The 27,039-nt window shown below is 40.8% G+C and overlaps 5 protein-coding genes across 11 annotated transcripts in view; 3 read left to right on the top strand and 2 right to left on the bottom strand.

Moving 5' to 3' along the window:
* Positions 1-81: 81 nt before the first annotated feature.
* man2b2 (mannosidase, alpha, class 2B, member 2) lies at positions 82-6,931 on the bottom strand. The gene is made up of 19 exons (XM_027003815.3): positions 6,671-6,931; positions 6,455-6,601; positions 6,243-6,348; positions 5,893-6,065; positions 5,651-5,766; positions 5,357-5,534; positions 5,053-5,251; positions 4,684-4,874; positions 4,416-4,590; positions 4,018-4,154; positions 3,484-3,761; positions 2,986-3,177; positions 2,581-2,824; positions 2,343-2,453; positions 2,061-2,253; positions 1,745-1,879; positions 1,403-1,515; positions 1,024-1,141; positions 82-868 (listed from the first exon to the last, which is right to left on the bottom strand). Exons 1-19 carry the CDS (start codon positions 6,797-6,799, stop codon positions 777-779), a joined length of 3,027 nt encoding a protein of 1,008 aa, XP_026859616.2. The 5' UTR covers positions 6,800-6,931; the 3' UTR covers positions 82-776.
* ttc5 (tetratricopeptide repeat domain 5) lies at positions 6,637-10,750 on the top strand. Of its 2 annotated transcripts, XM_027003817.3 has the most exons (11): positions 6,637-6,657; positions 7,151-7,216; positions 7,597-7,729; positions 7,863-8,074; positions 8,314-8,467; positions 8,708-8,799; positions 8,903-8,959; positions 9,243-9,389; positions 9,748-9,962; positions 10,166-10,310; positions 10,408-10,750. In XM_027003817.3, the coding sequence occupies exons 2-11, from the start codon at positions 7,151-7,153 to the stop codon at positions 10,525-10,527; spliced, it is 1,341 nt and encodes a 446-aa protein (XP_026859618.2). In that variant the 5' UTR covers positions 6,637-6,657; the 3' UTR covers positions 10,528-10,750. The 2 variants fall into 2 exon arrangements, with proteins under 2 accessions (XP_026859618.2, XP_026859617.2); XM_027003816.3 differs by lacking the exon at positions 6,637-6,657 and having other exon boundaries at positions 7,555-7,729.
* On the bottom strand, positions 10,592-13,074 carry ccnb1ip1 (cyclin B1 interacting protein 1). The gene is made up of 4 exons (XM_027003825.3): positions 12,775-13,074; positions 12,528-12,674; positions 11,727-11,892; positions 10,592-11,557 (listed from the first exon to the last, which is right to left on the bottom strand). The coding sequence occupies exons 1-4, from the start codon at positions 13,069-13,071 to the stop codon at positions 11,394-11,396; spliced, it is 774 nt and encodes a 257-aa protein (XP_026859626.2). The 5' UTR covers positions 13,072-13,074; the 3' UTR covers positions 10,592-11,393.
* A 1,836-nt stretch (positions 13,075-14,910) lies between these two features.
* On the top strand, positions 14,911-22,010 carry si:ch211-212k18.5 (uncharacterized). Its single transcript, XM_027003764.3, has 3 exons — positions 14,911-15,258; positions 17,103-20,431; positions 20,650-22,010. Exons 1-3 carry the CDS (start codon positions 15,183-15,185, stop codon positions 20,881-20,883), a joined length of 3,639 nt encoding a protein of 1,212 aa, XP_026859565.2. The 5' UTR covers positions 14,911-15,182; the 3' UTR covers positions 20,884-22,010.
* A 1,756-nt stretch (positions 22,011-23,766) lies between these two features.
* slc7a7 (solute carrier family 7 member 7) overlaps positions 23,767-27,039 on the top strand; it is a 9,421-nt gene continuing 6,148 nt past the window's right edge. For 2 of the 6 annotated variants that reach the window (XM_027003809.2, XM_081694918.1), the window contains exons 1-2: positions 23,767-24,066; positions 25,366-25,993. In XM_027003809.2, the coding sequence (XP_026859610.2) occupies positions 25,498-25,993 (496 nt within the window). In that variant the 5' untranslated portion in view covers positions 23,767-24,066; positions 25,366-25,497. Of the gene's footprint in view, positions 24,067-24,426; positions 24,516-25,005; positions 25,077-25,349; positions 25,994-27,039 lie in introns of all 6 variants that reach the window. The other 4 variants (XM_081694916.1, XM_035519888.2, XM_027003811.2 and 1 more) reach the window with 4 other exon arrangements.

Consider the following 27,039-nt stretch of genomic DNA (forward strand, 5'->3'; position numbering starts at 1 on the left):
GGCTGTGAATATACAAAGACGGTGTAGTCTATATGCAACCATGATGTTAGTAGTGAGAGGTTTAGATGGTGGAAACAAACAAATGATCAAAATATTTTATTGAAATATCAAGATTTTCTTAAATACATACAAAAAATGTTACATGGTTGATTTTGTAGTTTATGAAAACCTACATCAAGCAACATAAAAATGTATCCATTTATGGTCTTCACAGAAGACAGCTAAAAACTAGTATTCACCATGACTTGGTTTTGAAAAAGTGGCAAATTAAGACCTGCAACTAGCAGTAATGTTACCTTCTTGGACTTGGCAAAAGACTTTTAATAGGTTTTTATTTTAATGATTTCAGAGCTAAAAATAAAGATTAACTCACTTCAAAATTTGACAAAAGATTCTGCAAAGCTATTCTGCAATGGTAAAGAGGGTATAGATAAGATTTAGATATTAAGTAACTTCCTATAACTCTCAGTGCAAGCACCACAATTAAAAATAAAAGTGCATAAATATGAACAGTAATTTGCACTTTCGATTAAGATTGGCTCTTATATTTAGAGTTCTGAGCTAGCACATCTCCAACTGCTTGGCTCACATCAGCTATTGCAATCATTTTGAGCTTTGTTTTTGTAATATTCAGGTTTTTCTTTTAAGGCTGGACAGTTTAAGATGCTCAGTCCAATAATGTTACCAGGATTTGCCAGGAAAACACCAAACTACACAAAAAACCCACCAGATTACACAGAAGCAGTTAATTATTAAAATGTTCAAATCTAGTGTTTCTATTTGAAATAAATGAAGAAGGTTCTGATCTCCTTAGGTAATACTGTCACAATTAAGTCTTTCTTCATGCCTTTGAAAGAACTGGTGTTATCTGAAAACACACGCACACACACACACACACACACACCTTCAGCATATTAACAGTAACTGGTTCATTATTGCTAATTATTGAGAAAGATATTCAAATTTTCCATTCCTTATCAAACTAGAACATGGTATGTGCAGCAAATATGATGATAGTCATACCTGCTTTCTTGCTACTCTCAGTCTTCCAGCTCCACCTCTGGAGTTCTGAGATATCCCAGGTTCCTGTGAGGGAGCGTTCCTTCACTGCCTTCACTTCCCCTATTCCCTGCATGACCTCCTGTTAAGGACAGGAATTAGAGATGATGAACAGATGGTTATTATTGTCATGGGCAATCACCCTATACCTGAAAATGTAATATAGTTATTCTGACTCCATACTAAATTAGGGGCGTGCTTTAAGTGTGTGTTTGAACCAGAAGTGCAACTACACTGGTCCTTTTTAGATTAGACTATGTATTAAATTCTAGACAACCATACAGATCATTAAAAAAATATAAGCAGTAAAATAAATGAAATCAAAAATGTTTCAAAGGTGTACCTTTAGATTGATGGTTATTGGTCTGGACAGGACAGGATCTTCTCCTTCCTCATACAAGTGAGCAATCCTCAAGAGGACCCGGTCAAAGTCTGCTTCAGACCCTTTTCCTCCCCCTGTACATGAAAGCATGCCAACCCATTACTATATGTAACTGCAGACCATCCATCACTTAAAAATCTACTACAGTCACTATGGAAGTTTGCCGACCATGTTTGCATCCACTAACTTGGACCACAATAATAAAATGAAATAGCTACTTCACTTACTCATGATTATTTGTATAAGTCACTTCAAAACACCTAGTGTTGGCTCTCTGTGGGTCATTCAGAGGGAGCTGCCTACCTGAGCTGAGTTTCTGGAGGTGCTCACTGTGCTTGGGGAGGTAACTCCACCCAGGAATACTGAGAAGCTGCATGTGGAGATTCTGAGGCAAAATCACAGATCTACTCCAACTCTCTCTCTGACTCCATGGCTTCTCTATCACAGATAAGGGGAGTTAAATATTCTCAGTACACAATCTGAATGTCTGGTATCACATTTTGACCCTTGTCAAGGGAACAGTCAGTAATAGAATTATGCATAGCATAATCATAATATTAAGCAGTATTTCAACATTAAAATCTTGGTACAAAATATATAAATTCATGCACACACTCACGTGGTTTGTCTATGGGCAAGACAACAGGTCGGTGCTGCAAGCAGAGTGCCCCCTGCTGAAAAAGCGATGCCACAGCAGCAGGAGAGCCCAGCATCATCCACAGAATTGGCCGCACCACAGAGGAGTCATTGAGGGTGAGATTATACCCCCTATTCCATTCCTGGTTGTTCCACAGCCGCCTATGAAGCATCACCTGAGGCCCACAGACACACATGAGTATACAAGCATATTTAGAAAAAAAAACAAAAAACTTGTTATATAGAACATGACTGTTACTCATACCTCTATTTGGCCCTGGTTAAGACTAGCCACTCCATGTGCTCTCTCACTGAGAAGAATCAGTCTGCTGGAGTCATCTTCAATATAGGCTCCTCGCACCATTGGGTAGTAATTCTGCGCACACACAAACACAAAAGAAGCAGATCTATGTAAACAAGTAAAATAAAAACATACATTGGATTTTAACAATATTGTGTCATATTGACATCTGTGTGTTATTGAAGATTAATCAAGATCTTACTCGAGACACTGTGTTGTTTATATACTGCTTGTACTGCCTCTTCATCATCTGGTAGCCATTATTGTCCGTGTACACTGTCCTGTTGTTGTTTAAACTTGTGGTGGTTCTGAATACAGCTTCTCTATTCACCACTAGGGGCCCTACCCAATAGCTCTGATCTAGTCTCTGGCAGAGTAACTTGTCTTTGAAACCCACTGGAACTCGCGTGACCACAGAATATGTGTAGTTACTATCAGATTCTTCCCTGTGGAGAAAAAAAAAAAAGTACAATGCATTCAAATTACCTGCATAAATCTTTAAAATTCACATGTTCAAAATGAGTTTTATTTCTGTGCATTTATAGAAGAATGGTTTACTCATTGCCATTACAAAAAACACACCTAGGATAAGGTTCTAATTGTTTACCTGTAGAAATACTGACGGATCTCAGAGATTATTTTCCCTGGTATTATCTCCATGGCAACAGATTTATAAGCAGGAATAGCAAAGCCATTGGCTGTGAAGATATAGTTGTCTGAAATTGGCCCAGCATGGACTTCTCCGTTGGCTTCATACTCCCAGAAATCTTGGTGAATCCTGACCAAATTCTTTTCAAGCCTGAAATGGAGAGAAATCACAAATTATATCTGATATTTTCTTAATAGATTAACAATGGCCATGGAAGATCTGCTCCAAGATTAGCACTTTAAATATGAAATTATTCATATGGGTGGAGCTACACGTCTATGCTGACTTTGGTTATTAAATGCTAACGATCAGAATGATACTGATAAAGTTATTAAAGAAAAAAAGATCAAGAAAGACCATTTACACTTTGAGAATACAGCTTTTGATATTGTAGTCAAGTCAATTTGTCAGAAAAGCTAAATAAAATGTAAATGCATATGAAAAAGGGGAGTTAACCTGTGTGTAATACTGTGTAGCAGGTTAGTCTCCTGGTCAAATAGCAGTTTGTAGCACTCATTTAGCACTGGCAGGAGCTTTCTACCAGTCTTCTTCCATTCGCTAACGTGCCGTCTCTTAAAAGTTACCACCCTGGCGACATGAGTCAGCCCGTAGCTGGACGACTTGTTACACTTTGACTGTGGAAACTGAATGAGGTATTTTCTGTACTGAAGTCCCGCCAGGTCAACCACAATGAAAAGGTCATAATCATTCGATGAGGTTGCTGATGGCTGAATCTGAGGGAACATGATGAACAAGCCACTCATCACTGACAACTGCAGGACTACACAACAAACTTAGAAGGCTAAAACAATGTTTTCAAATATAACTAAATATAGCTATAGGTCAGATAGCTAAACAATTGATTCATAATTCTGTAAATCCCAAGTCCAAATACATAAGGGGTCTGGACTTTGTTTACTGTACTGTTCTTCTGTACTTGACATACTGTAGATAAACATGGGTGATGAAATGAATGAATGAGCAAGTTACCTGAGCAGGAACTGCTATTCCATTATCATCAAACACAAGTGCCACTGGAAATTTTACAGAAATATTGATGTATGTTGTAGTGTTCCAAGCAAGGGGGTTGTACACAATGATGTGCTGCTCAACATCCTGCGATGAATCTGAATCATAGAAAAAAAACCCAAAAACATTTATTATTGGGTAAGTTATAGTATGTACATTTTAAATCAATCATGACTAACAAGCACAATAAAATTCCTTATAAAAGGTTAAGCTAGTCTAAAGAAAATGTTGGACAGATGCATGAAATCTGAATCAGAACACTGCCCTACAATCGGTTTTTGCTGTAGTCATATCCTAACTATGACTACATGGATCAGAGAGGATTGACATGGCCCATAGGCCTTGAATGCGAGACTCACCTGTGTTATCTGGGTTGGAGCTGTAGTTGGCACTAAAAATGCCAGGTTTCTGAGGAAGATGAAACATGGCTGCCAAGAGTTCTTCCACTCCTATCATACCTTGTGTGAGGTGCTCCATGTACATGTCAGCCACTTTGGGTGATTCTGTACCTGTGATGGCATCATGATGTTGAACCTGGTTTAGTAAAGAATGGGTCACAACCATTAAATAACATATTACAAACGATCTATAACTATTCTTCATTTTTATTATCTTTCAATTAGGCACCTCAGACACAGCCCATCTGAGGGCCTTAAGCTTGTCCAGGGCCAATTCCTTCTGGACAGGGCCGTCTGGGTACCCGATCCGGTACTGAACAAATAAAGATTCTGCAGCATGGAGAAGGGAACTAGCTCTTCTTGCAACTCCTTTGAGAACATTCCTGGAGGCATAGAAACCTGTCCATGCCTGGAATAATTCTAGAAGTAAAGAATGAACAATGTCACGCAGAATGCTTTGTCCCATGCGGTACAAATGGCCTGGAAATGCTCAACAGAAGTAATCTCCTGTAGCGGTGCCCTACATAATCTCTTACATAACTAGCATTCGATAGAAACAATTGATTTAGGATATGAAGAAACTTTAGGATTAACATACCAGTGGAATAAGGAAGGAAGTCATGGCTACCTCTCACCTCCCAGGTCAGATTTGATTGGTGAATGGCTTTGAAGTAGTCTTTTAGAGTGGCATACTGAACTGTCACTCCAAACTCCTCACCATGCTTGTTGATGTAGTTCATTAATATGTCCATATTTGTAAACTGCACTGAAGCATTGTAGAACTGCTTGTCACAACCCTATATAAATGAAAAGTATACATTGTGCACAGGTGGATGGGTACAGAAATTAATTTTGGCCGCAATAAATGAATCAGACAGGAACACAAATGAAACTGAGATTACCCAAGGCCAGAGAACATGGCTGGTTCGGAACCACTGGGCTCTCTGTTTGATGTTGGTCACCATAGTCTGGGCATAGGGCTCTACAGTGTCCTTAGTCACTGGAAGGCTCATATTGGGGTATACTCCATCTTTAGGGGGGTCAGGAAAAACAGCAACTCCATTCCAATAAAACCCTGACCTAATTACAACAGCCAAGATCAGAAAATGTTTTGGAAATCACACAGGCCACAAGGGACAGAAGGTCTAAGTAGGCAGAAAGAAGTATGCAGAACATCTGAGTATGCCGTGGGTTACCTGTTTGAAAAGGGGAGGAAGGATGGTGTGCAGTAACTATATTGATCCATAGTGTGTGTAAAAATCTCGTGGGTCTTCCCCAAAGATGGTGATCCCCTCCACACAAACTGTAATTTCTGTATAAGGACAGTATACTAGTCAATACAATTGGCATGAGCAAAATTGTAACTGTCTATAAACAGGCACAGTTTATAGAGACTAATAATAACACATTGCTGAGGTATCTAAAATAAGAAAACAACCTTTTTCTTCTGCATGTCATCTTTGAGGTCATAGTCAATGCGAGAGATCAGGTGTGCATCAAACCCAGCCAGAGTGAAGAGGACAGGAGTGGTGGCAGAGGCACCAAACGGATCGACATGCCAGGAGAAACGAGGCCTAACGCCAAACGTTTCATACAAAAAGCCATGTCCCTCTGAAATAAAGCCAAGGAAGACAGGAGATAGAATAAAGTTGCATACACCAGCATGTTTATGAATGTTTTCACGTTTCTGCAGAGAACGAGGAAAATTATCCACTAATGGGAATGCAACTGTTTTCTTCACACAAATAATACTATAGATGTAAAATGCACAGGTGCCAATTCACAAACCTGTCAGCTGAAGAATGGCGTCGTCAACATCTGTCACCGCTTCATCATGCATCACCTGACCTCCAATGATAAACTCCAGACGCCCCTCCTGCATCAGCTGCCGTACCTGACATAGAAACAAAGCTTTCTTTAAGTATTACTATATCTATGCACTGCTGAATTCACAATGAAAAGGTACCGAGTGATGATCTAATGGGTGGCCTAGGACTCGCCTGATCCTTGTGCCACTGTGATGCTACAGTTCCCCACCAAAGACGGAAGAACTCCTGTTCAACTGCGATGAATGTGCGATTCTTCACTCGTGACAGCTCCTCAACAACGGTGGAATACACGTTGCTTGCATAGGCGTGCATGCTCTCCTACAGAATTATCTTACAGATCATCGACTGTACAACCAGCAACAAAGATCAACTGAGTACGTTACTTACCTCTACAGTGTACACCCAACCGACGTCCATATGACTATGAGGGATGACGAATGTTTGAATTTGTTCGGTGGGAAATTTCACAGAAACTGCCACACGTAGCAACCAAAGACATAGAGTTAAACGATTCATCTTTCGAAATATAAGTTATCCTACGATGTAGCTTGCTGTCTAACGCGACTGAGGTTGACAAACGTCTCATGACAGCATATGACTAACTTGAGCGCAGGCGCGATTTAACTTTTTCCCAAACACGTTTGGTAGGTGCCTTAAAGGCCATATCATATAAATATTTCTGTCGGTTGACCCTAATTCACATTTATCTATAAATATCAACAGGTAAATGAATACGAATGTTTTTAAACAAGATAGTTTTAACAAATGGAAATTCTTAGTCGAAAAATATTTTTTTCGCATTCTACGGTAACCTCCTAACCAGTAGGCGGAGAACCGATTTGTGGTTTCTGTTTTTATTGCCCAAAGATGGCTGAAGTTGACAACGATGTTGAGCAGAAAACAACAAACAAAGATGATTTGCAGGTTTTAAAGGTATGGAGCGTTCAACATGCAAGCATTATAAGGAGATTATAATTGCGTCACTATGCATGTTTTACGATTAAGAAATCCAGCAAGCTAGTTAACTAGCTAGCTACAGCTATCTGACTTCACCTGGATAGCTGCTGTTTCGCTATGCTAACCTATGACACTATAACATAACAACGAATATATTTTTAGCTAGAAAAGTATTTGGCTATCGATATCCTATGGGATGAGATCCTGTCAGTTTAGGTAGATATAAGCTTTGGGGTACCTTAGACATTCAGAACTGGTAAGCTGGTATGAATGGCTAACTATGTTTTGTGTATCTTGTAATGTGGACCTCGAAGACGGAATTGTACAGATCAGTGGATCTTTCTAATGTCTCTCAGGAACTTGTGGATGGACTTTATCACTATAGAGACCATTATTTTGAAACGCACACTGTGGAGGATGCCAGCAAGAAACAGAACGATGTTTTAGAAGAGATGAATAAGACGCTTAAGAGGCTGGAGGAGAAGGAAGGTGAGCTTCATTTACATCGTGGGGATGCAGAGGCGATTTTGAGACATGCAAGGGCACATAATGATCAATATCACACACAAAAACAAAAAAAAATCTAATTCTAACACATCTATCTTCATGTTTTATTTGGCAGAGTTCTACAAAAACAACGCCCAGTACCTACTCCTGCGGGGCCGGTGTCTGAACATAGCTGCAAAGTTCAGTCAGGCAGCAGAAGACAGCCTCTCTCGAGCAGTAAAACTGGAGCCTGGCCTGGTGGAAGGGTGGAACACATTAGGGGAGCAGTACTGGAAGAAAGGAGACCTAGTTGCTGCAAAGACCTGTTTTACAGGGGCCCTACAGCAGGTACATGCCCAAGAGATGTGAATGTGGCAGAGGCCCGACAGTGAAGCAAAATGGTATTAAAAAATGCAGGTTTTGAGTGGTGTGTGATAAAATTTGATTCTAAGAATAAAGGAGATTTAGATGCATGGGGCATTTGCAACATCAGCAAACACACTATTGAGGATCAAATAACTGTCTGCATACCTGTGGTTACTTAGATTTTTGTAATAAATTGCTCTTAATGTCGTTTTTTTATTTAGCGCAAGAACAAGGTGTCTTTGCGAAACCTCTCTATGGTGCTGAGGCAGCTGCCCCCAGAAGAGAAAACTGAAGAGCAAAGTAAACCTGTCCTGAAGAGTGTGGACCTAGCCAGACAGGCTGTGCAGCTAGACGTCGCAGATGGAATGTCTTGGTGTAAGTTTATCATACTGAGAAGCTAATAAATTATGGATAATTGTACGTTAAATATGGAACATTGTTTAACACATTTTTGGTGTTTTGAATACACTAATAAGCGCACGTGGAGTTGTCAGCTGTTTGTAAATACACTCATGGAGTTTGTATTAAACAGAATCTAATTATTTGTGGAATTCATATGCAACATTGAGATCAACTATCTTATCTCATCACTGAAATTAATAATTTCTTGGGCAGACATCTTAGGAAACGCATACATCTCTCTGTTCTTCACCAGTGGACAGAATCCTCAGATGTCTCAGCAAGCTCTTAGTGCCTATTCACAAGCTGTGAGTGAGCTTGCACACACGTGGTTAAACTATGCAAAAGCTATTCTACTCTTCACATTTCTATTGATTATTCTTGTTAAGTATGGATTTTTGTATGTTGCAGGAGAAAATTGATAAAGTGTCTGCTTTGAATGCTGATCTGCACTTCAATCGAGCCACAGTAATCAGTTATTCTGTTGATTTCCTTTTACTTTTCACTTTGTACCCCACTTCATACTGCTTAATAAAAAATAAAAAAAACAAGTAAAAAATGTACCAGTTATCACATTATGCCCAGAGCAACACATGATCATATGCATATGCCCAATGCAAAATCTACTCGTTTGTGTAGGCTAATGCAAATAAGTCTTGTTTTTTGCATTTAAAAGAATCAATCAAAAATATTAGCTAGCATTGTAATGACTTTTACTAACAAGTTTTTAATTCCATCCTTGTTACATTAGCTGTTCCAGTATGAGGAGATGTTCAGTTCAGCTCTGGCTGGGTATAGTCGAGCTGCTGCCCTTGACCCTGGGTGGGATGAACCTCTGGAGAGAGAGAGGCAATTGCTAGACTACCTGGATCACATCATGAATTTAATAGAGAATAAGGTAAGCACTGAGTGTCAGGATGATTTGTAAAAACGCTGAGTATTGAAACATTTTGGTCTTCATAGTTTAACTTAACAAATGAATCGTTGTGTTCTAAGTGAAAACTACTCTATGACCAGCATTTCTGGTCATGAGACATTGAAATGTGCCTTGAGTAGTTTCTCAATGAAGCTGGGTGGCCTGGATACTAGGCTTAATTTTCATATGGGCACATGGAAATCAAACTTAAAGCTTATCATTGTTTTCTCCTGTAGATGGCAGCAGAATGCCATAAAAGACTATAACTGAATGTTTGTGATGAATGAGTTTGGCTCTGAAGGCGTGAGCCTCTTCGTCTCTCTCTCTCTACGTCTCTCAGGGGAAAGTGAAAGCACGGCGCTTGCGCAACATGTTATCCTCTCTCAGCGTGTCTGCTCTGGGACCATGTGCCTCCCCCCAGTTCCACTCCCCTACAGGCCGCATCGGAAGCCTGGAGCCATGCTGTTTTAATTCCCTCACACACGGCTGCAACATTGGTGTTGCAGCCCTGGGAAAGGTGGTGTTTAGCCTGGCTACAGAGGGTCGCATGGCCTTGTGAGTGACTCAGTAAATTAAGTTCTTTTTGCTTGATCCATTGGTACAGCATAGCTTCCAAAGACAAACAAAACCATAATACTTGGCATAAAAAGTACTGCAGAATATGAAAGGAGTAATGAAAGACTCATGAAACATGTCTTTTACAGTTTTTGAACTTGGTGTAGCTTTCAATAATGTGATATTTTGCCTTCTTTCCTCAGTACATTTGGTATGGTGGACAGTGAGGAAACATGTTGTGTGGTCATGGTCTATAACATAGCTGATGGCTGGGGTGTTTTAATAGGAGACACAGTAGTTATTCCTGACCCGCACATCAAACGGCACAGCATAACACACAATGATAAGGTACACTTATTCACTTAACCATTTTACATGCTACAATGTAAATACATTAAACGTTTGATACAATTTCTTCAAATTTTCCTCCCGCTTCTCTTTGCAGTCTTATGATTTCCGCAGTATACGTGTGGACTCGCCTTTGCTGCTGATTGTCAATGGAAAGAGACAAGCGATGCAAAGCCAAACGGCAGCTTCTGTCAGTTACAAACCTCATACTGAATAAGACTGGAAGCAGCGGGAAACTATGAACAAGACTTTTTTTCCCATTTGGGCTTGTATATAGTGTGTAATGTCTTTATTAGTCAAAACTGTGTATATATTGTACTTTTTTTTTTTTTTTGTAAACTGTCACTGGTTTGGGAGGCTGTTTTTGGAAAATATTCTAGTGCTGCCTATTTTACATTAGATGTCAACAAAATAAATCTCCGAAAGGTGCTCCTAAAGTACTTGTGACTGTGTTGTGATTGCACTGCTAGACTATAATATGTCCTGGTGAAGCCGCAGACATTTGTCATATACAGCAAAGGAAAACCTGCACATCTAGTAATGCCTTAATCACTGTTTGGTTACTGTTGTGATTCCTCCTTATCATCACATATCTATGCCACAATTAATGTGTTTGGGGGTGTGTTTTAAAAAAAAATGTTTTAATCTGTTCAATTCAAAAGTAGTGTATACTTTACATGTGACAACACAAACCTTTATAAAGAACATAACATTTAGAACTTTTCAGTTTTGTAATGAGATGTGTTGCACCAGTGACTTCATTCCTCAAATAAGTGGAGCTGACATACGCACACACATGCACAGGATGTTTTTCAGAAATAGGTCCTTCATCACTTGTGAAAGCAACGTGTATATACTCACACAAATTTAATAAATGGCCTTTACTGGTTTGAATAGTGTAAGAATCATCCTAAATTTAAAATATCCTATACTGCTCTAAGCCAGGTGAGTGCATAATGAAACCAGTTCTAAAAGTTTTATTTGTAATAAAAATTACATTTGCATAGAACATTGATGAATTAATGAAATACAGTAAATAATATCAAGTAGTACCTGAAGAACATAAAATTACTCATGGATAAATTAGTTTTTCTTGAAGAACAAATGACTTTTCTCTCTAGGTGGAGAGCTGAACTGGAAAAAGTTCCTGAAGCTCTCTGATTCTACCGAAGAGAAGAGGCTGTCACCCTCTGGTCCCATAGCCAGGAATGGAGGGCTGTTATGGGGAAGACACTGGCTAACCAGCCCTATGACAAGCAAGTGCAGGACCCATGTCAGCATCTCACCTTTAAAATGCCACTTCCTCCTGACAAAGATACTGATGTAATTACTAATCCTGCACCTCTTTCTGCTCTTTACCTTCTCTCTTTTCCACCTCCCCATTTTACTTTCACTTTACTGAAGCTTACAACTGACCTGTCGTGAAACCCTGGGGGGCATGCTGGACTGCATCTTTGTTACCAACCCTCATCATCCGGAATCTCTGTGTATCAAACAGACCCTGAAGGCTTTGATACATCTTGTTTTTTTTAATCAGAAGTTGTGAAACTTCACTGTACTTTTGCTTGTACTCTTCCAACCTCTGGTGAAATAAAGAGAACATTCAAAAAAGGGGCCCACTTTTGACAGTCAGAAATGATTTTTAAGAATGCGTTTGGTTAATGAAAATTAAATCAAGTCTTGGCCATGGACCCCATGAGCCAACATAGTAAAAATATATTTACACCAAAGAAAACATGTTCTTGTGCTGATTACCCACTACTGGAGGCCCCTGGGGGCCAATGATATGGATGAAATCCCCAAAACACAATCAAGCTACTTTAATAATAATTTTAAAAAAACAAACATATAATGCATTATAATAAAGCATAGGTGTAGTTTTGCGGGTGGAGAGATAATATAATGTGTTAGGTTGGGTACTCTTGACAGTGCTACCCCCCCCCCCCCCCCCCAAGTTAAAATTAATCCTATGCCACTATAATAAAGGCAAATAATTGCTTGCTGCCATGCATTCTGTTCTTAGAATATTGTGTAAATACAACACAAGAACAGACTGTCAAATCTACTTGTGGATTTCCTCACAAGAATTGCTTTTACAGTTGGGTTGGGGGGTAACAGCTCTTAACTGAAAAATTGATAGCCTCAACCCAGTGAATCTCTGGTGACAGACCAACAAAAATTCAGAACACTGGGTTAAGTATGGAATGAAACATAAACCTTATTTAGTGATGTGATCTCCTCTCTCATAGCATTCAGCTCAAGATCTCTGGTTTGGTTCTGATGTGTCATCACCTTCTCCATCTGGGAATTTTTTATCTCAGCCCGGGACAGACTGTACTCCAAAAATAGCCTTTCTTGGTTTACCTAAAGCACATTAATCCACAGCAGGGCTGTAAGAGAAAACTGACTCAAAGGATTGCATGTATCACCCTCTGGAGCTAAAACAAATGTAGGCAGAGCAAACCTGGTATGTCCAGAACGCTAGTGCTCGATGACTGATGTCCAGAATGGTCTCAGGGCGTAATCCTACTAAAACCATTGCCTTGTACTGCTCTGACGGCGCAAGCTCTGTGCGCACAATGTCCAGTTTTCCCGACAACGCAGATGAACATGCAGGGCAGATCGCGGGCGTCCGGCTGAACTCACCAGAACCGTGCTGATCACAGAAAATGTGAGAGCAGGCTGTCGCCCAAGCAAAACCACTCAACTTGGTTCGACACTTTGGGAAATTACAGAGAAGGCTGTAATCACACAAGGCCATGGCTAAAACAAGAGGAAAAGTGAAATATTGGTAAAAGAAGGAATAAATTATACATTTGTGAACTGGATGTGAGTTTTGTAGCTGGCTAGCGAAGGCTAGCCGTATCGTCCCTTTTTGGAGCTAACCGGCCAGCTGCTAACGATGTAGCTAAAGTAACGTTAGCCAGCCAGTGCTAACATAGGTAAAAATGATTAAAGAGAAGAATAAGATAGCTGTGTAGCTAGTTCACAATTGATGCAGCATATATGATTTAAAAATGCGTGGACTGCTCCTGAAAAAAAGTTGTTTCTCTGTTGTAAGTTTTACCTGATTTTCCAAGAACCGTTAGGTTGTCGCGTAATGTAGGTAGTTATGTAGTGTATGAGTGGTTTTCAGATGAGTTTCCATGTTGATGATTGGCTTTTTAGATTTGTTGTCATGTTGATGATTGGTTTTTACAGACCTATCAGTAGAAAGAAAAAGAAAGAAAGAAAGATAGATAGATAGATAGATAGATAGATAGATAGATAGATAGATAGATAGATAGATAGATAGATAGATAGATAGATAGATAGATAGATAGATAGATAGATAGATGTAAATGTAATTCTGAGCTACTTAGAACAGTTAGAATAACTACATGGGTGTGATACATCTAATTAAAAATGGCTTTTCCCTTTATCCCTCCTCCACGTGGTGTATGGGAATACAGGCGGGGTGAAAGGGGGGCATTGTGCACGGCAGCAATGGATCCCGGGGTGCAGAGAGAGAGATGCTCACTCAGCTGTGTCCAGGTCGCCATTGTTGGAAATTCCCTTCTATTCACTGGCTTTTAAATAGAGCTCCAAATATGCGGACACACCGACACAGTGAGGATGCCACAGGAGGTCTATTCTCCTATAACCTAACCTCGTTCACTTATAAAGACCTGGCATATTATCGAATTGATTACAAGGTTCTGGAATGTTAATAAATCATGTAATCATTTCCGTACACTTTAAAACAAGTTTATTGTAATGATATACCATATCTACCTCGTCTTAATTATAACAGTTAACTTTACTGTTAAATTTGTTCTGCACATTCATCTTGCTGGTAAATGTACTCTTAGCTTGCCTCCTTCTATTGTAACATATATATATATATATATATATATATATATATATATATATATATATATATATATATATATATATATATATATATTTATTATTATTTTTTTTTTTTTAAATTTATTAATTTTTCTTACATTTTTTTTTTTTTTTTGCCATTCTTTGATGAGCGTTTGATGCTTTCCACCAAGGCAACCTTAAAATACCTTTGCTCCAGCTAGCAACTATACAGAATGTTGCGCTGTTGTTCAACAAGGGCATAGTATGTTGAGACATTTAAGTTATTTGTAATTTTAAGTGCTTCTAGCTCTCTAATGGTTTTAGAATCCTTACATTCACATGCCCCTTTATACGCGTATTTATATATTTATTTTTGGTTATGTATTTACTTAAGCACACGTGTGGTTTCAGTCCCGGCTGAGTGGATATAAAGTATGACTCATTCATATCAATACAATTTCGCTGTCCGAAATAGCAGAGAAATCACTTTTAATTGCTTTATGTCTCGATGGTGTGAGAAATGGAAGAGAGCGAGAAAGAAAAAGAGACGGTGTTCCACGCCATTGAAATGCAAATGTCAGTAAAGAACAAGGAGAGATTGTGTGTGTGTGTGTGTGTGTGTGTGTGTGTGTATATGTGTGTGTGTGTGTGTGTGTGTGTGTGTGTGTGTGTGTGAAAGGGGGGCACAGTGGGCAAGTTTGAGTTTGAGAAAGAGAGGACTTGTTGAGGAAATACAGCCACACACACACTCGCCAAATAGTGCAGCAACTACGCACGTCACCGACCTGGTCTCGGCTCACTTCGAGCATTAGTTTATTTATTTGTGTTTTTTTCAAACAAAGTTTATTATTGTTACTGTAAATTGATGTTTACTTAACATACAATCGTGGGTGTTTCCTGGAAGGTGAACTTTTTATTGCAGAGGAGGGCCTTTATTTTATAAGACTTAGTGTGAAAACCTAAGTAGCCCCGCGGACTTGGCTGATGCCCCCCTCACACATCGCGCCTTTGTCGTGAATCATGTCGCGCCGTAAACAGAAGCGACCGCAGCAACTCGTTAACACGGACCCGGGAGGCACGCGGTTGGCATCGCAAGGTGAGAGAATTATTTGTTAAACATTTATTACGGTGCTTTTAATAATGGCCCACTTGAGCTAAGACGCACCAGAAGAAACTAGTAAAGATTAGGCATGAAGATTCTGTCGAGTAATCAAGGAAAAGTTGTTGTTGTTTTTGTTTGTTTGTTTGGTTTTTTAATTGTAGTGTGACAGACAATATGTTTCAGTGAGCCCATGTAATTGATAGCAGGCGGTCGTACAGTGTGAATAGTGTTATGTAAATGATCGCGCTCCTACATTATAGTACGTAGTTATCTTTTAACCAGAGAGTGGGCTCATTGTTTTGAGATGTAGCACATTGGTTTTGATTTTTCTCAGATTTCTGTTGAGAGGATGCTGACCTGACCAGCTTGTGAGTAAGCCTTTACTGTGCATGTATACTGTAATTGACTCCTGATTTAAGGGTTTGGGATAACTAGTTAAGAGCACATAAAATGCCAGAGGCATTGACATATTCAGCAAGCATTTTATTGACATGCATCATTCAGAGGCCATAACTGTGTTAGCCTTTCAGTAGCACCAGTCTTCCAAGAGACTTGCAGCATGCTCAGCTTGACTGCTGGGGGTCTTTTATTCACTTAGAGAACTCTGCTATTCAATGTGAATAAGGTGCTGGCTATGGGGAGGGGAAGAAGCGGGTGTTTGGGTAAAGATTAATCTCTTCTCTTTCTATTCTCTACTCCTTTCCCTTATTCTTTCCCTCATGTTTCCTTGTGCTCCTCTGTTCTACTCTTTCTGTGCCCCCCCCCCCCCCCCAACCCACTCCCCTGCTTCTATTCAACGTATAGCCCTACTCAGTTGGGGGTTCCATTGGGTAGGATGCAGATGGGTGAAGAATGCACCGTCCTCGGCAAAAGGAAAAAAAATGCATAGTTACCAGAAGTTCCTCAGTCATACATGATCAGTAAAGATAGGATGTTGTAACTCAATTAGCTTTTTTGACTTGTCTGACTTGGTTTGAATGAGTCACTCAATGCTAAGATGATTTATAAACTGAGATTCGCACTGTTTGATGGCATGGCATTGTGTACAGTTACTCAGAGTGCCTGTATGCAGTGGAGTGTGGGATGGTCTGTCACTTAGCTTTCCAATTCCCCAACCCCCTTCTTCTTTTTCTTCCTCTGTGCTGAAGATTCTAAAAGAATTTGACCTCAGAGTTCTAAAGGTCAGGTCAACTGTCCAATCAGAGCACACAGACAGTGCCCAAAACCCATAGCATGGCCTGACCTGTGACCTTGGATAGGGTCAGGGGGAAGGGTGAATGGAGAGATGAAAGACAGAACTGATGGAAAGAGGGCTGGGTTAAGAGGGGTTATGGGCTGTTGTGGTGATGCCCATTGTCCCATGAATGTGTTGCCATAGCAGCAAGGTGGTCAGTGGCCTGTGGCAGGAGTGAAAAAAGACTTTGTGGTTGTTGAAGATTATTAGAGATTGTTTTTGTAGTTGGTACATGGAAAATTATTGTATTAAAATTTACTGTTGAAAGTAGTGATATGCATAAAATATTTCTTGATTCAAAACAGCACTGCATAACATCTATGGAACTGCATTTTGCCAAATGTTTTTTAGCAGTTATCTCTAAGAATGTCTTATTACCAGACCAACAACTAAAGTAAAGTTGTATCTTAATTTATTTGAGATGTTTGTTCACAAACTAAATTTGTTTTAAAGTTTGTCAACAACGCCAACAATGTTTTTGGATTGGAATGGTTTTTCTCTTATGTATATTCCATGCACCAAGAATGAATAATACTTAAAATGATTGTTATGATGAAAATGTAGTTCTGTGTCTAAATTACACTCTTCCATTATTGTTTTACAGGTGAACAGGTGGCAGTGAAATCACCATCAACCTCTCTTGCTTCAGAAGCTACCTCATCATCGTCTTCATCATCCCCCTCTTCCCTCAAAGACTGTCAGCCTCCCTTAGCCCCAAGGCCATCCCCTGGAGGCCTGCATGCCCCTTCTCTTCCCAATGAAAGCTCCTCTCCTCCCCACTGGCCAAGCCAAATTGCCCCCTATGCCAGCTCTCTTCCCAACACCCATTCTTCCCTCTCCCCAGATTTCCCACACCCATCCCTGTCCTCCCAAACTCGATCTCCTCCTCCCATCCAACAGAAGTCTCATATTCCAGTACATCAGCCTCACTCCACGATAACCTCTCCTCAGATGGGTATATCAGCTACAGCTACAAATTCTTCTTCATCATCTTCTTCATCCCTCAATACAATTCCACACACAGGGAGCCCTAGTTCCACACAGCACAACCCCTCCAGTCCACCAGAGGAAGTGCAAGTACCTCCTACCCTAGCTGTACTCTTAGAGGAACTTCGTGTCTTGCAGCAAAGACAGATCCACCAGATGCAGATGACTGAGGAGATCTGCAGGCAGGTATTGCGTCTGGGTGGAGTAGTCACCAACCAGGATACAACTCAAGGATCTCTGGATAACCATCAGAGAACCTCTGGATCTCTCTCACCATCTCTGTCCACCCCAGGTCCATCTACATCTTCTCCCTTACCCTCCTCCCTTCCAACTCTGATTCCACAGGCTGTTGTTTCAAAATCCAACATCTCTCATATTAATGGACATCGAACTACATATGCCTCTTCATCATCCACATCCTCAACGGCTACATCATCTTTGGTCACTTCAGGAACTTCACTGCACCCCCTGTCTCTGTCATTGGGACTTCCTCGTTACCTCCATGAGAAATCGCCTAACACGTCCTTGAGCCATGCTGTTAGCTTCCCTACACCTCCTCTTCTCACCTCTAGCCTGTCTCAGGAGCAGCTGTCACTCAGCTCTGGTGTGGGATCCTCAGGTGGGTCTTTGACATCCTCATCAGGTCGCCAACAGCATGTGTGCCGTTTTTGTGGGAAAGTTCTGAGCAGCGACTCTTCCTTACAGATCCACCTGAGATCCCACACAGGTGAAAGGCCATATCAGTGTCCTGTCTGCCTCAGTCGTTTCACTACACGTGGGAATCTCAAGGCCCACTTCCTACGTCATCGCGAGCAGAACCCAGAGCTATCGCTTTCTCTTCTCCCACCTGCCCTGTCAGAACAGAGCCAATCAGGATCTGGGTCTGGGGCAGCTCATAGACGCAGGAAGCGTCGTGCAGAAGATGAAGAGCCTTTTGGGGTTAAAGCAAGTGTGGGAGTGCCTGATGGCTTGGCTCTAGGTTTCCTGTCTGGGTCATCTTCTCGTCTGTCTCCTTCCTCTCTGCCATTGCCACCCAGTGTAGATCTGGCCCTCTTGTCCACTGCTCATTCTCTGCTGCAGCTTAATCGTGCTTCTGCTGCTGCAGTGGCCTCTGCTTCAGCCAGTGTACAGTCCTCTTCTGCATCCACCACCTCCTCATCTTCCTCTGCTATGACAGGCCAGTTCAAGGGTGCCAAGCAGCAGAGATTTGATGAGAACACACCTCCACACTCCACCTTACATCCTAGTTCTCCATATTCTCAGCTAGCTCACCTCCCCAAGATCCTCTTCCCCACAGGTCCCTCGCCCCATCATCCTGGCCTGGCTCTCCTTCGTCCTCCTCACCTTCCCTCCCCTCACCCCCAGCTCACCTTTCCATTCTCACCTTACCCCAAACCACAGACCTCTTCTGCCTCCTCCTCCTCTCCATGTTCTTCATCTTCTACTTCTGAGACCTCCAAGCTTCAGAGACTGGCACAGAAACTGGAAAAGCAGTCTCCATCCAAAACTGTCAATGAGGACCACACTAATGGCAGCACCCAAGCCAATGATGTCTCCACCACTTCCAGCACTAATACTATGTCAGCATACAGGAGGGAGATGATGGCAGCCTTGGGCCTAAACCCTAACCCCAACAGTGAGTTGAGCACCCAGACCATCTCAGGGTCAATCCCCTCTCTACCCTCTCTGGCCCCTAACCAGTGTGGTGTATGCCTACGTATTCTTAGTTGTCCCAGGGCACTGCGTCTTCATCAAGCCACACACCTGGGCGAGCGTCCCTTTCCCTGCAAACTTTGTGGCCGATCTTTCTCCACTAAAGGTAGTCTGAGGGCTCATCTGGCCACCCACAGAGCACGGCCACCCAATGCGCGCACCCAGAATTCCTGTCCGCTCTGCCAGCGTAAATTCACTAATGCTGTGGTGCTACAGCATCACATTCGGATGCATCTGGGAGGCCAGCTGCCTCCAGAGGGGAATGAAGATTTGGGGCCAGAGGAAGAAACTGGTCAAATTGGTAGTGTCACCATGCCTAAGACCATCCAGTGTCTTCCTCTTAATATGAGTACTACTGTCTCTTCCTCTATGACTAGCACACTACAGTCAAGCACTGCTTCTAGAAATGCCATATTACCTGATGCAGACCAAGCAATGGAGTCAAGCAATCAAGATCCCTCTGACACATCTGGTATTAGTCCAACTCCAATCACTGATACAGTCATAGAGAAGCAAGACCATACTAGCTCCTCTACCTCTGACAACCCAGCTGCTATCTCCTCTCCTTTAAAGGAGGTTGCTGACAATGATATCCACCCTAATATTGTTAGTGTTTATGCCCTTAATGCTATCAAGGCCCATCATATCAGGTCTCAGACCAGTGCTGTAAATGTAAATGGTTCCAGGGAGGATGACGAGAACACTCCATTATCCCTCTGTACCAGGACAACTTTCCAGGACTCTCAGCCTAACAACAGAGGTCTTGTAGGGTCTCACACTTTGGTAGCCAGTGGCATAAAATCCAACCCAGATTCTGCAGCTCTTAATCTTTCACCTGAACTCACACCACCCACAAGCCCATCCCTTCAAACCAAGCCAGAACTCAGTGCTTCTCAAAGATCCATGCCTGTGAATAGAACTGGGCTGGATCCTGAATCTAAAGAGGATGACTTTCTCCCAGGTATCAAAAGTGAATGTCTGACCTTAGCAGACACTAATGGAGCTCCAGAGGAGGATGGGAACATGAAACTAAGGGATACTCAGGAGACCAAGATGACAGAAGGGGTTAACACACAAGCAGGTGTGAATCTTGTGAGTCAGGTTAAGGATGAGGAAGAGATTGCGGTAACCCAGCCAGATATATCAGTTGTTCCTCCACAGCCCCAGCGCCCTGAGAAACCCTACAGCTGTACACAATGTGGGAAAGAATATGCCAGCCGCAGTGGACTGAAGGTAAGGAATATGTGTTTTTTTTATTTACATTTTTTATATGTGTTTTTATATTTGCCATCAAATGATGTGTTTGATGTTTGATTCATAAGGCACTACAATTCTGTAAATGGTCATGTTGTTGAAGGACCTGAAATACTGATCTATTTGTGTGTGTGTGTGTGTGTGTGTGTGTGTGTGTGTGTGTGTGTGTGTGTGTGTGTGTGTGTGTGTGACTACAGGGTCACATGAAAATCCACAGTGGAGCAATGAGCAATGGGGCAAATTCTTCAACTGCTGCCCTGCAGTCTTCAGAGGGAAATTATAAAGACTCTATGGAGTCAAGTCCTCGTCAAGCACATGGTAACCTTCAAGAAGCTCCTGGAAATGCACTGGAGAAGAGTTCAGAGAAACCATCCTTAACAGAGATTCCACAGGCTACTGCTGGAGAGGGAGAGCCTGAGGAGAGGGCCTAAATGAAAGAGATGGGTAAAAGAACACATCTTGGTAATGTTTGTTTACCAATTTCTAATGGGACTTTTTACTATTTTGGTGTTAGGTTTAGTCTAAAATCTGTGATATTGTAGAATGGTAGTGCCTCTGTTAACATCGTAATATTAGTGCCTTTGTTTGAAGACAATGAAATGTTGATATAAACCAAGCAAGTCCTTGACATCAGATATCAGGATCCTCAGAATTAGGATCCTGGATGAATGTGTGTATTGCAAATGTTATTAAGCATTTTTACTTCCAAACACTGTAGAATTTAAAAACAAACAAAAAAACAAACAAACAAACAAAAAAAACCAAATTCAAAATCCTCTAAGTATGAGAATTTCTCAGTTTTTCCTATAGATACTTTATCAACACGAGTAAGACATTAACCAATTGAAGGAAATGGGTTTGTGATGGGTTTAGAAAGCACATCATACCAAATCTAGTCAGCTGATCAGCAGTTGACCAGTGTAAATTCCACCATTTCTTCACTTTCCAATATTCCCACTCTCATTTTGCAATGAACATCATGCTGCTGTATTTGCTGGGTGATACTCAAACTAGCTGCACTGTAAATATTTTCATTAATTGAATTGAACTTGAAACACCCTTATCCTTCCACAGATTTCACTGCAGTGTTGCTGTTTTCCATGTGGTACAGTCACACTGAAGTTGAAGCTGATGTTTACACTTATGATTGACAGAAATTATGAATAACAAGTATGATCAAGTATCATGTATTTCTAGGCAGTGCTTGGAGATACTTGATGTATCTATCAGCACCCTATTTTCATGGCCTTATAGAGCTTAACTCTTTTCTAATGGACCTGTTCATTCCTAGTTATCTTTACAAAGTCCCTGACTAAGATACTCAAAGGGCCTATAGCTTTTGTGAGCTATTTTACCTGTGTTGTCTGGTCATTTCTTTCCTCTCATCAGTTATTCAGGAAGAATGGTGCCCTTTATCGGTGCATTGCACTGAATTCTTTTTAGCTCCTTATGCTTTTTTGTTATTTGTTCCCCATCACTGTTGTGATTTTAAATCTGCTCCTACTTTGTTTTAAGGGGAGGAATAAAAACCGAATGAATGTCAAGTCATTCAGATAAATGGTTGTGTCATGTGTTTTTATGTGCGAAGGTGTAAATGTAAGCCTAACATTTTTCATGTGTTGAAATATTTGAGTGGCAGTGTGTAACAAATAGGAAGTGCTCTGCATTAAAAGCAATATACTTAAGAGCCATATACTTAATTCATTCAATCATCCAGAATTCATACCCATCACGGTGATTCTTTTGGCTGCATTGTATTTGGATTCTATATTTCTCTGTGCTTGTATTCTTTCAGCCTCAATTCTCTGTATATCTGAATCACAGATCTTTTGTCTACTTTTTTTTTTGTCCTCTTTCAGAGTCTCCTTCCTTTCATATGCCTTGGTTCACCAGATCTACGGTGTACATGTTGATGGGTGTATGCTGTGTGTTCACGATAACGTGTGTCTGTGTGTGAGTGTGTATTTGTGCGAACTTGTGCAGAGTGATTGAGTGTGCAGCTGTAGCCCCCTCCCCACCCACTCCCTCCTTTCCAACACCCTCTCTCTGTCTCATGCTCGCTTTCATATGCTCCCTCTTTCATTTTCTCTTTCATTCCCCCTCTTTCAGTCTCTCTCCATCCTCCACCCCTCCCTATGTAATGGGACTGACACACAGGAAGCTCTAATCCTTGCACAATGATGCCCCCCCCCCCCCAACGTCTCTGAGTAGGACGGGGGGGACAGTGGGGACCAACCCAGCCAGCTGTCCCCAAAATGGCTCCTAATCCTGCCTCTGCAGAGCCCTTGAAACCATGACAACTGGTAACCAAGGAGAAGAATGTTGAGGTTGAGAGGGATAGGGACAATGGGCACAGAAAAAGGCATGTGTTAGAAGTTTGTCCACACACTTTCAGGACACGACATGAGACATGTCTCAATCAAAAATTTAGGAGAGACAAATCCATTTTACTCAGGACAAACCAAACAAACAAAAAACAAAACAAAAACCAAGCAACAAAGCCTGGTATTAAGTAAAACAAATGTAGCTTGAGGAACATAACAGGGACAGGCAACCTTAATGGAATGTCTTTTGAAGACTAATCTGCATATGGTTGCCATCAAAACTATTTTAAAATGTATTCTGTTAAAGCTTAAATACATTTATTAACTAAGTGATTTTAAGCTACTTTGCTTAAGAAATAAACAAAATTCTACATTTAATCTATGAATTATAAAAGTGCATACCACTGCAGAAAAAAGTCAGACTTATGATTTCACTAAAAGCAGGAATAACATAAATCTGTAGTAACAGTTTTGAGCCACTAGAGAGAGCAACAGGTGCACTTTTGGGACTTTTCCAAAGAGAATAGATTTGGGATGAAAAACAGTGACTAGATAAATGTTGGATTGCAGAGCTTTTCCTCAGGTATCAAAACATAAATCATAAACTGGCTAAAATGTTGCCTGGTTCAGATCAGCTATTAAAAGTCAACTGCATGAAGTATACTTTATTAACCTCTTAACACGCAATAACTGAAGCAGGTTCGGTTTTATTAGTGGGTAGAAATGTTTAAGAAGTGTACCTTTGCCCACCTAGTCAGTCTACTTATGTAAAATGAATATTATCTGAGTGGCCGAGTCAACTGCATTTGAAGTTTCAAAATGTTTGTTTTTTTTTAATAAGACACGATTACATTACAATATATATCTTTTGTGTGCGTGTGTGTGTGTGTGCGTGTGTGTGTGTGAGAGAGAGAGAGAGAGAGAGAGAGAGGGAGGTTATGATATTAGTTCCCACCTCGCCTCCTTTTTAGTCCACTCCACATAAAAGCAAAACAGAAGTGTAACAGCTGATCAGACTTCAGGAGACTTCACCTTAGAGTCAGCAGCTTGACAGCCGAGAGTAAGAAAAGGGAAGACAGCGTGACAGTATAGGAACCAAATAACCCTTTAAAGAAAGAAGACGGTAGGGTTGATCCATCGTTTGTAACACACTATTAAAATGGTTATTAGAATTCTCTTAATTTTGTCAGCAAACGTGAATAATAAGTAGCTCAGAGGAATATACACCAGAAACGTTTAATAAATGAGCTGGAAGAAGAACCCCGGATAATCGTGATTCATCTGAGAAAGGTAGGCTAACACATCCATAAACTGCAACACCAAATGAGCCTAGAGGCTGTGGGAGGTGCGCGTCAGTGTGTCGACCTGACATTTCTCGTTTTAAGCTATGTTATACTGATTATTTCTGGTTAGCAAACGTAAGCTAAAAGACTCCAAGGATTTAAAAAGAATGATAATGTAGTCATAGCAAACACTCGACGCTAAGTGTTCCAGAAACAGGTTTCATCATGATTTTTTCTCTATTTTTTACTTTTCTTTAAGGATGGTGGACTTTTTGTCAAATAGTAAAATAAAGCAGCGTGCTACATAGCAAGCCCTTTTGAGAATGTAATTTAGTCATTCATTTTATATCTGGTTTCTAATTTATAGCTTATCAGCGGAAGTTGGACCTTGCTCTCCCGCTCAGGTTCTTAAGATCTCTGGAAACAACAGTTCTCATCTCTTTTACCATCACATAGGTTTTACATATTCATTCTTTCTTTCTTTCTTTCTTTCTTTCTTTCTTTCTTTTGCTTTCTTGTCTTTCATTTCTTCCTTCAAATACAACGGATAAACGTTCACAACTTTAATACATAAAATACATTTAATACATTAAATATATGATATATGATGTCCTTCCGTCATGCAGTCTATTTTGCAGTGTCATTCCAACCACATCATGTATGAACTGTATAGGAACACACTGTCAGCACCTAGCCTGGCAAAGTTCAACCAAGTCTCTATTAATAGTCGACTTGTTCAATTACTTGCCCTCCCCCTTTTAAAAAAATATTAGAACATATACTTGTTTGTGGGCATATACCAGGACAACTGTCCATTTGTATGGTATGCGGTCTTTTATTTATGTCATTTGTGTTTTATTCCCATAACTGTAAACTGTGGAGTATGTTATGTGAGCTTTTGCAAATAAGTCTGTCTTCTCTGCTTGTTGTGTGTGACGCCGGCAAGATTGACCTACCTAACCTACCTAATCTATCATGGAATAAAACTGCATTTCAAGTGCAGCACTGTAGGATGGAGTAAGTTAAAATGAAAGCTAGACTTGATGTTTTTCTCTCCTGTATTTAGCACCTCACCCTCTGAGCCTGTCTGTTTACTCTCTGTTAAAACAAACCATTTGCTGTGGTCACTAATGGCTCAGTAATAGCCATCTGCAAGGTCAAATAGCAAGTGTTTCTCTGTATCCATGAGTGCATTTTAAGATTAACACAATAACTGTTAAGAGTTTCATTGTGTGTATATAGGTGTATGCTCCCTGCTTTCCTAATGAGCATTATTTCTAAAAAAAACAGTTTCTCTCCTCTTCAGATGTTACCTTAACACGACTAACCTGGATATAATCACATTTTCCGAAAATATTTGAACTCTTTGAAAGTGACTGACAGTGACTGGTCCAGTCAGCATCACAGCAATCCCCCGTCTGACCAATCCCCTGCAAAAATGGCCATCTACAGTCCTGCCCCCACGCAAGAATCCTCCACAGAGCTGACCAATGGCAACCTCAAGACAAGCAGTTCTCAGGAGTCAATGAAACTGAAGAAGGAGATCTCCCTAGTCAATGGCATCTGCCTTATTGTGGGGAACATGATTGGCTCTGGCATCTTTGTTTCACCTAAAGGTGTACTGATGTACAGTGCCTCCTATGGCTTGTCGTTGGTAGTTTGGACCATTGGGGGGGTATTCTCTGTGTTTGGGGCACTGTGCTATGCTGAGCTGGGAACCACCATCACGAAGTCTGGTGCAAGTTATGCCTATATTCTGGAGGCCTTTGGAGGCTTCCTGGCCTTTATTCGCCTGTGGACCTCACTCCTCATCATTGAGCCCACCAGTCAGGCTGTGATAGCTATCACCTTTTCCAACTACATGATGCAACCCATCTTCCCTACCTGTGTTGCTCCCTATGTGGCCAACCGCCTCTTGGCAGCAGCATGCATATGTGAGTAAACACATTGTGTATGCATGGGTGTATGTACATGTGCGTCTGTGTTTGTCTGTTTCTTATACTGTACCAACAATAAGAAGATAAGCTTGAGAATTTTGGAGTTCCTAGCCTTGATTTACACATCAAAGTATTAACTGGACGCTGTGACACTGTAGCGTAATTTGTGAAAAGGAATGTTATTAAATATGAAGTCTTCACTGCTTTTTGTGTAACCGATTAAACTCATTTCATTCAGTAATTCATTACACTCACTTAATTCCTAGTGAAATTCCACTGAATTAGGCATTCTGACAGCCAGGTTTTTCATTTTTTCATACTAGGGCATTTCAGATATACAGTATACTATGCGTGCGTGTGCGCGTGTGTGTGTGTGTGCGTGCGTGTGTGTGTGTAAATGTCTGTCTACCTCTATGGCTCCGTTCACACAGCAGGTAGAAGTGGCCCAAAGACATTGTTGTTCACAATGTCATTTTTATCTGATCAGTATCCAACATTAATCTGTATAGATCAGGCTCCTAAACTGACCAGCATGCACAAAAAAACAATGCTTCACATGGCACCTTCATCCAGAGGTAGGCAATCAAAATTTAGTCAACACTAACAGCCACGTGCTTAAAGTCAATCTGCAGTGGAGGCCAGCCACAAATTCGGAAACAAATTGCATGTCCCGTAATCAAAGAATGACAACAAATGAACAACAGATGAACTTATTTGTTAATTTCTATATGCTCACTAATTCCATCACTGGGAACATGCAATACCCCAGGCTTGTTGTTCTCATAATTCACAAAGCACACAACCACATTTACCTGCTGCGTCAATGTAGCATATGTGCCATCAGGTCTATCTCTGTGTGTCATGGGGTGCATTTGTGCATTTGTTGAGTCATTTTACATGTGTGTAAATCTCTGTAATTGTCCTTGGTCTTGTATAATTTCATGCTCTATAAAGGGTAAGAAAAAAGGGGTGGAGAGAGATTAATTGATTAGCACTAAGGAATAAAGGGGCCCAAGGGGAAGACGATCATAAGAGCTGACACA

Source organism: Electrophorus electricus, chromosome 13 (assembly GCF_041902795.1).
Source record: "Electrophorus electricus isolate QZ-2024a chromosome 13, ASM4190279v1, whole genome shotgun sequence".
Taxonomy (NCBI): Eukaryota; Metazoa; Chordata; class Actinopteri; order Gymnotiformes; family Gymnotidae; genus Electrophorus; species Electrophorus electricus.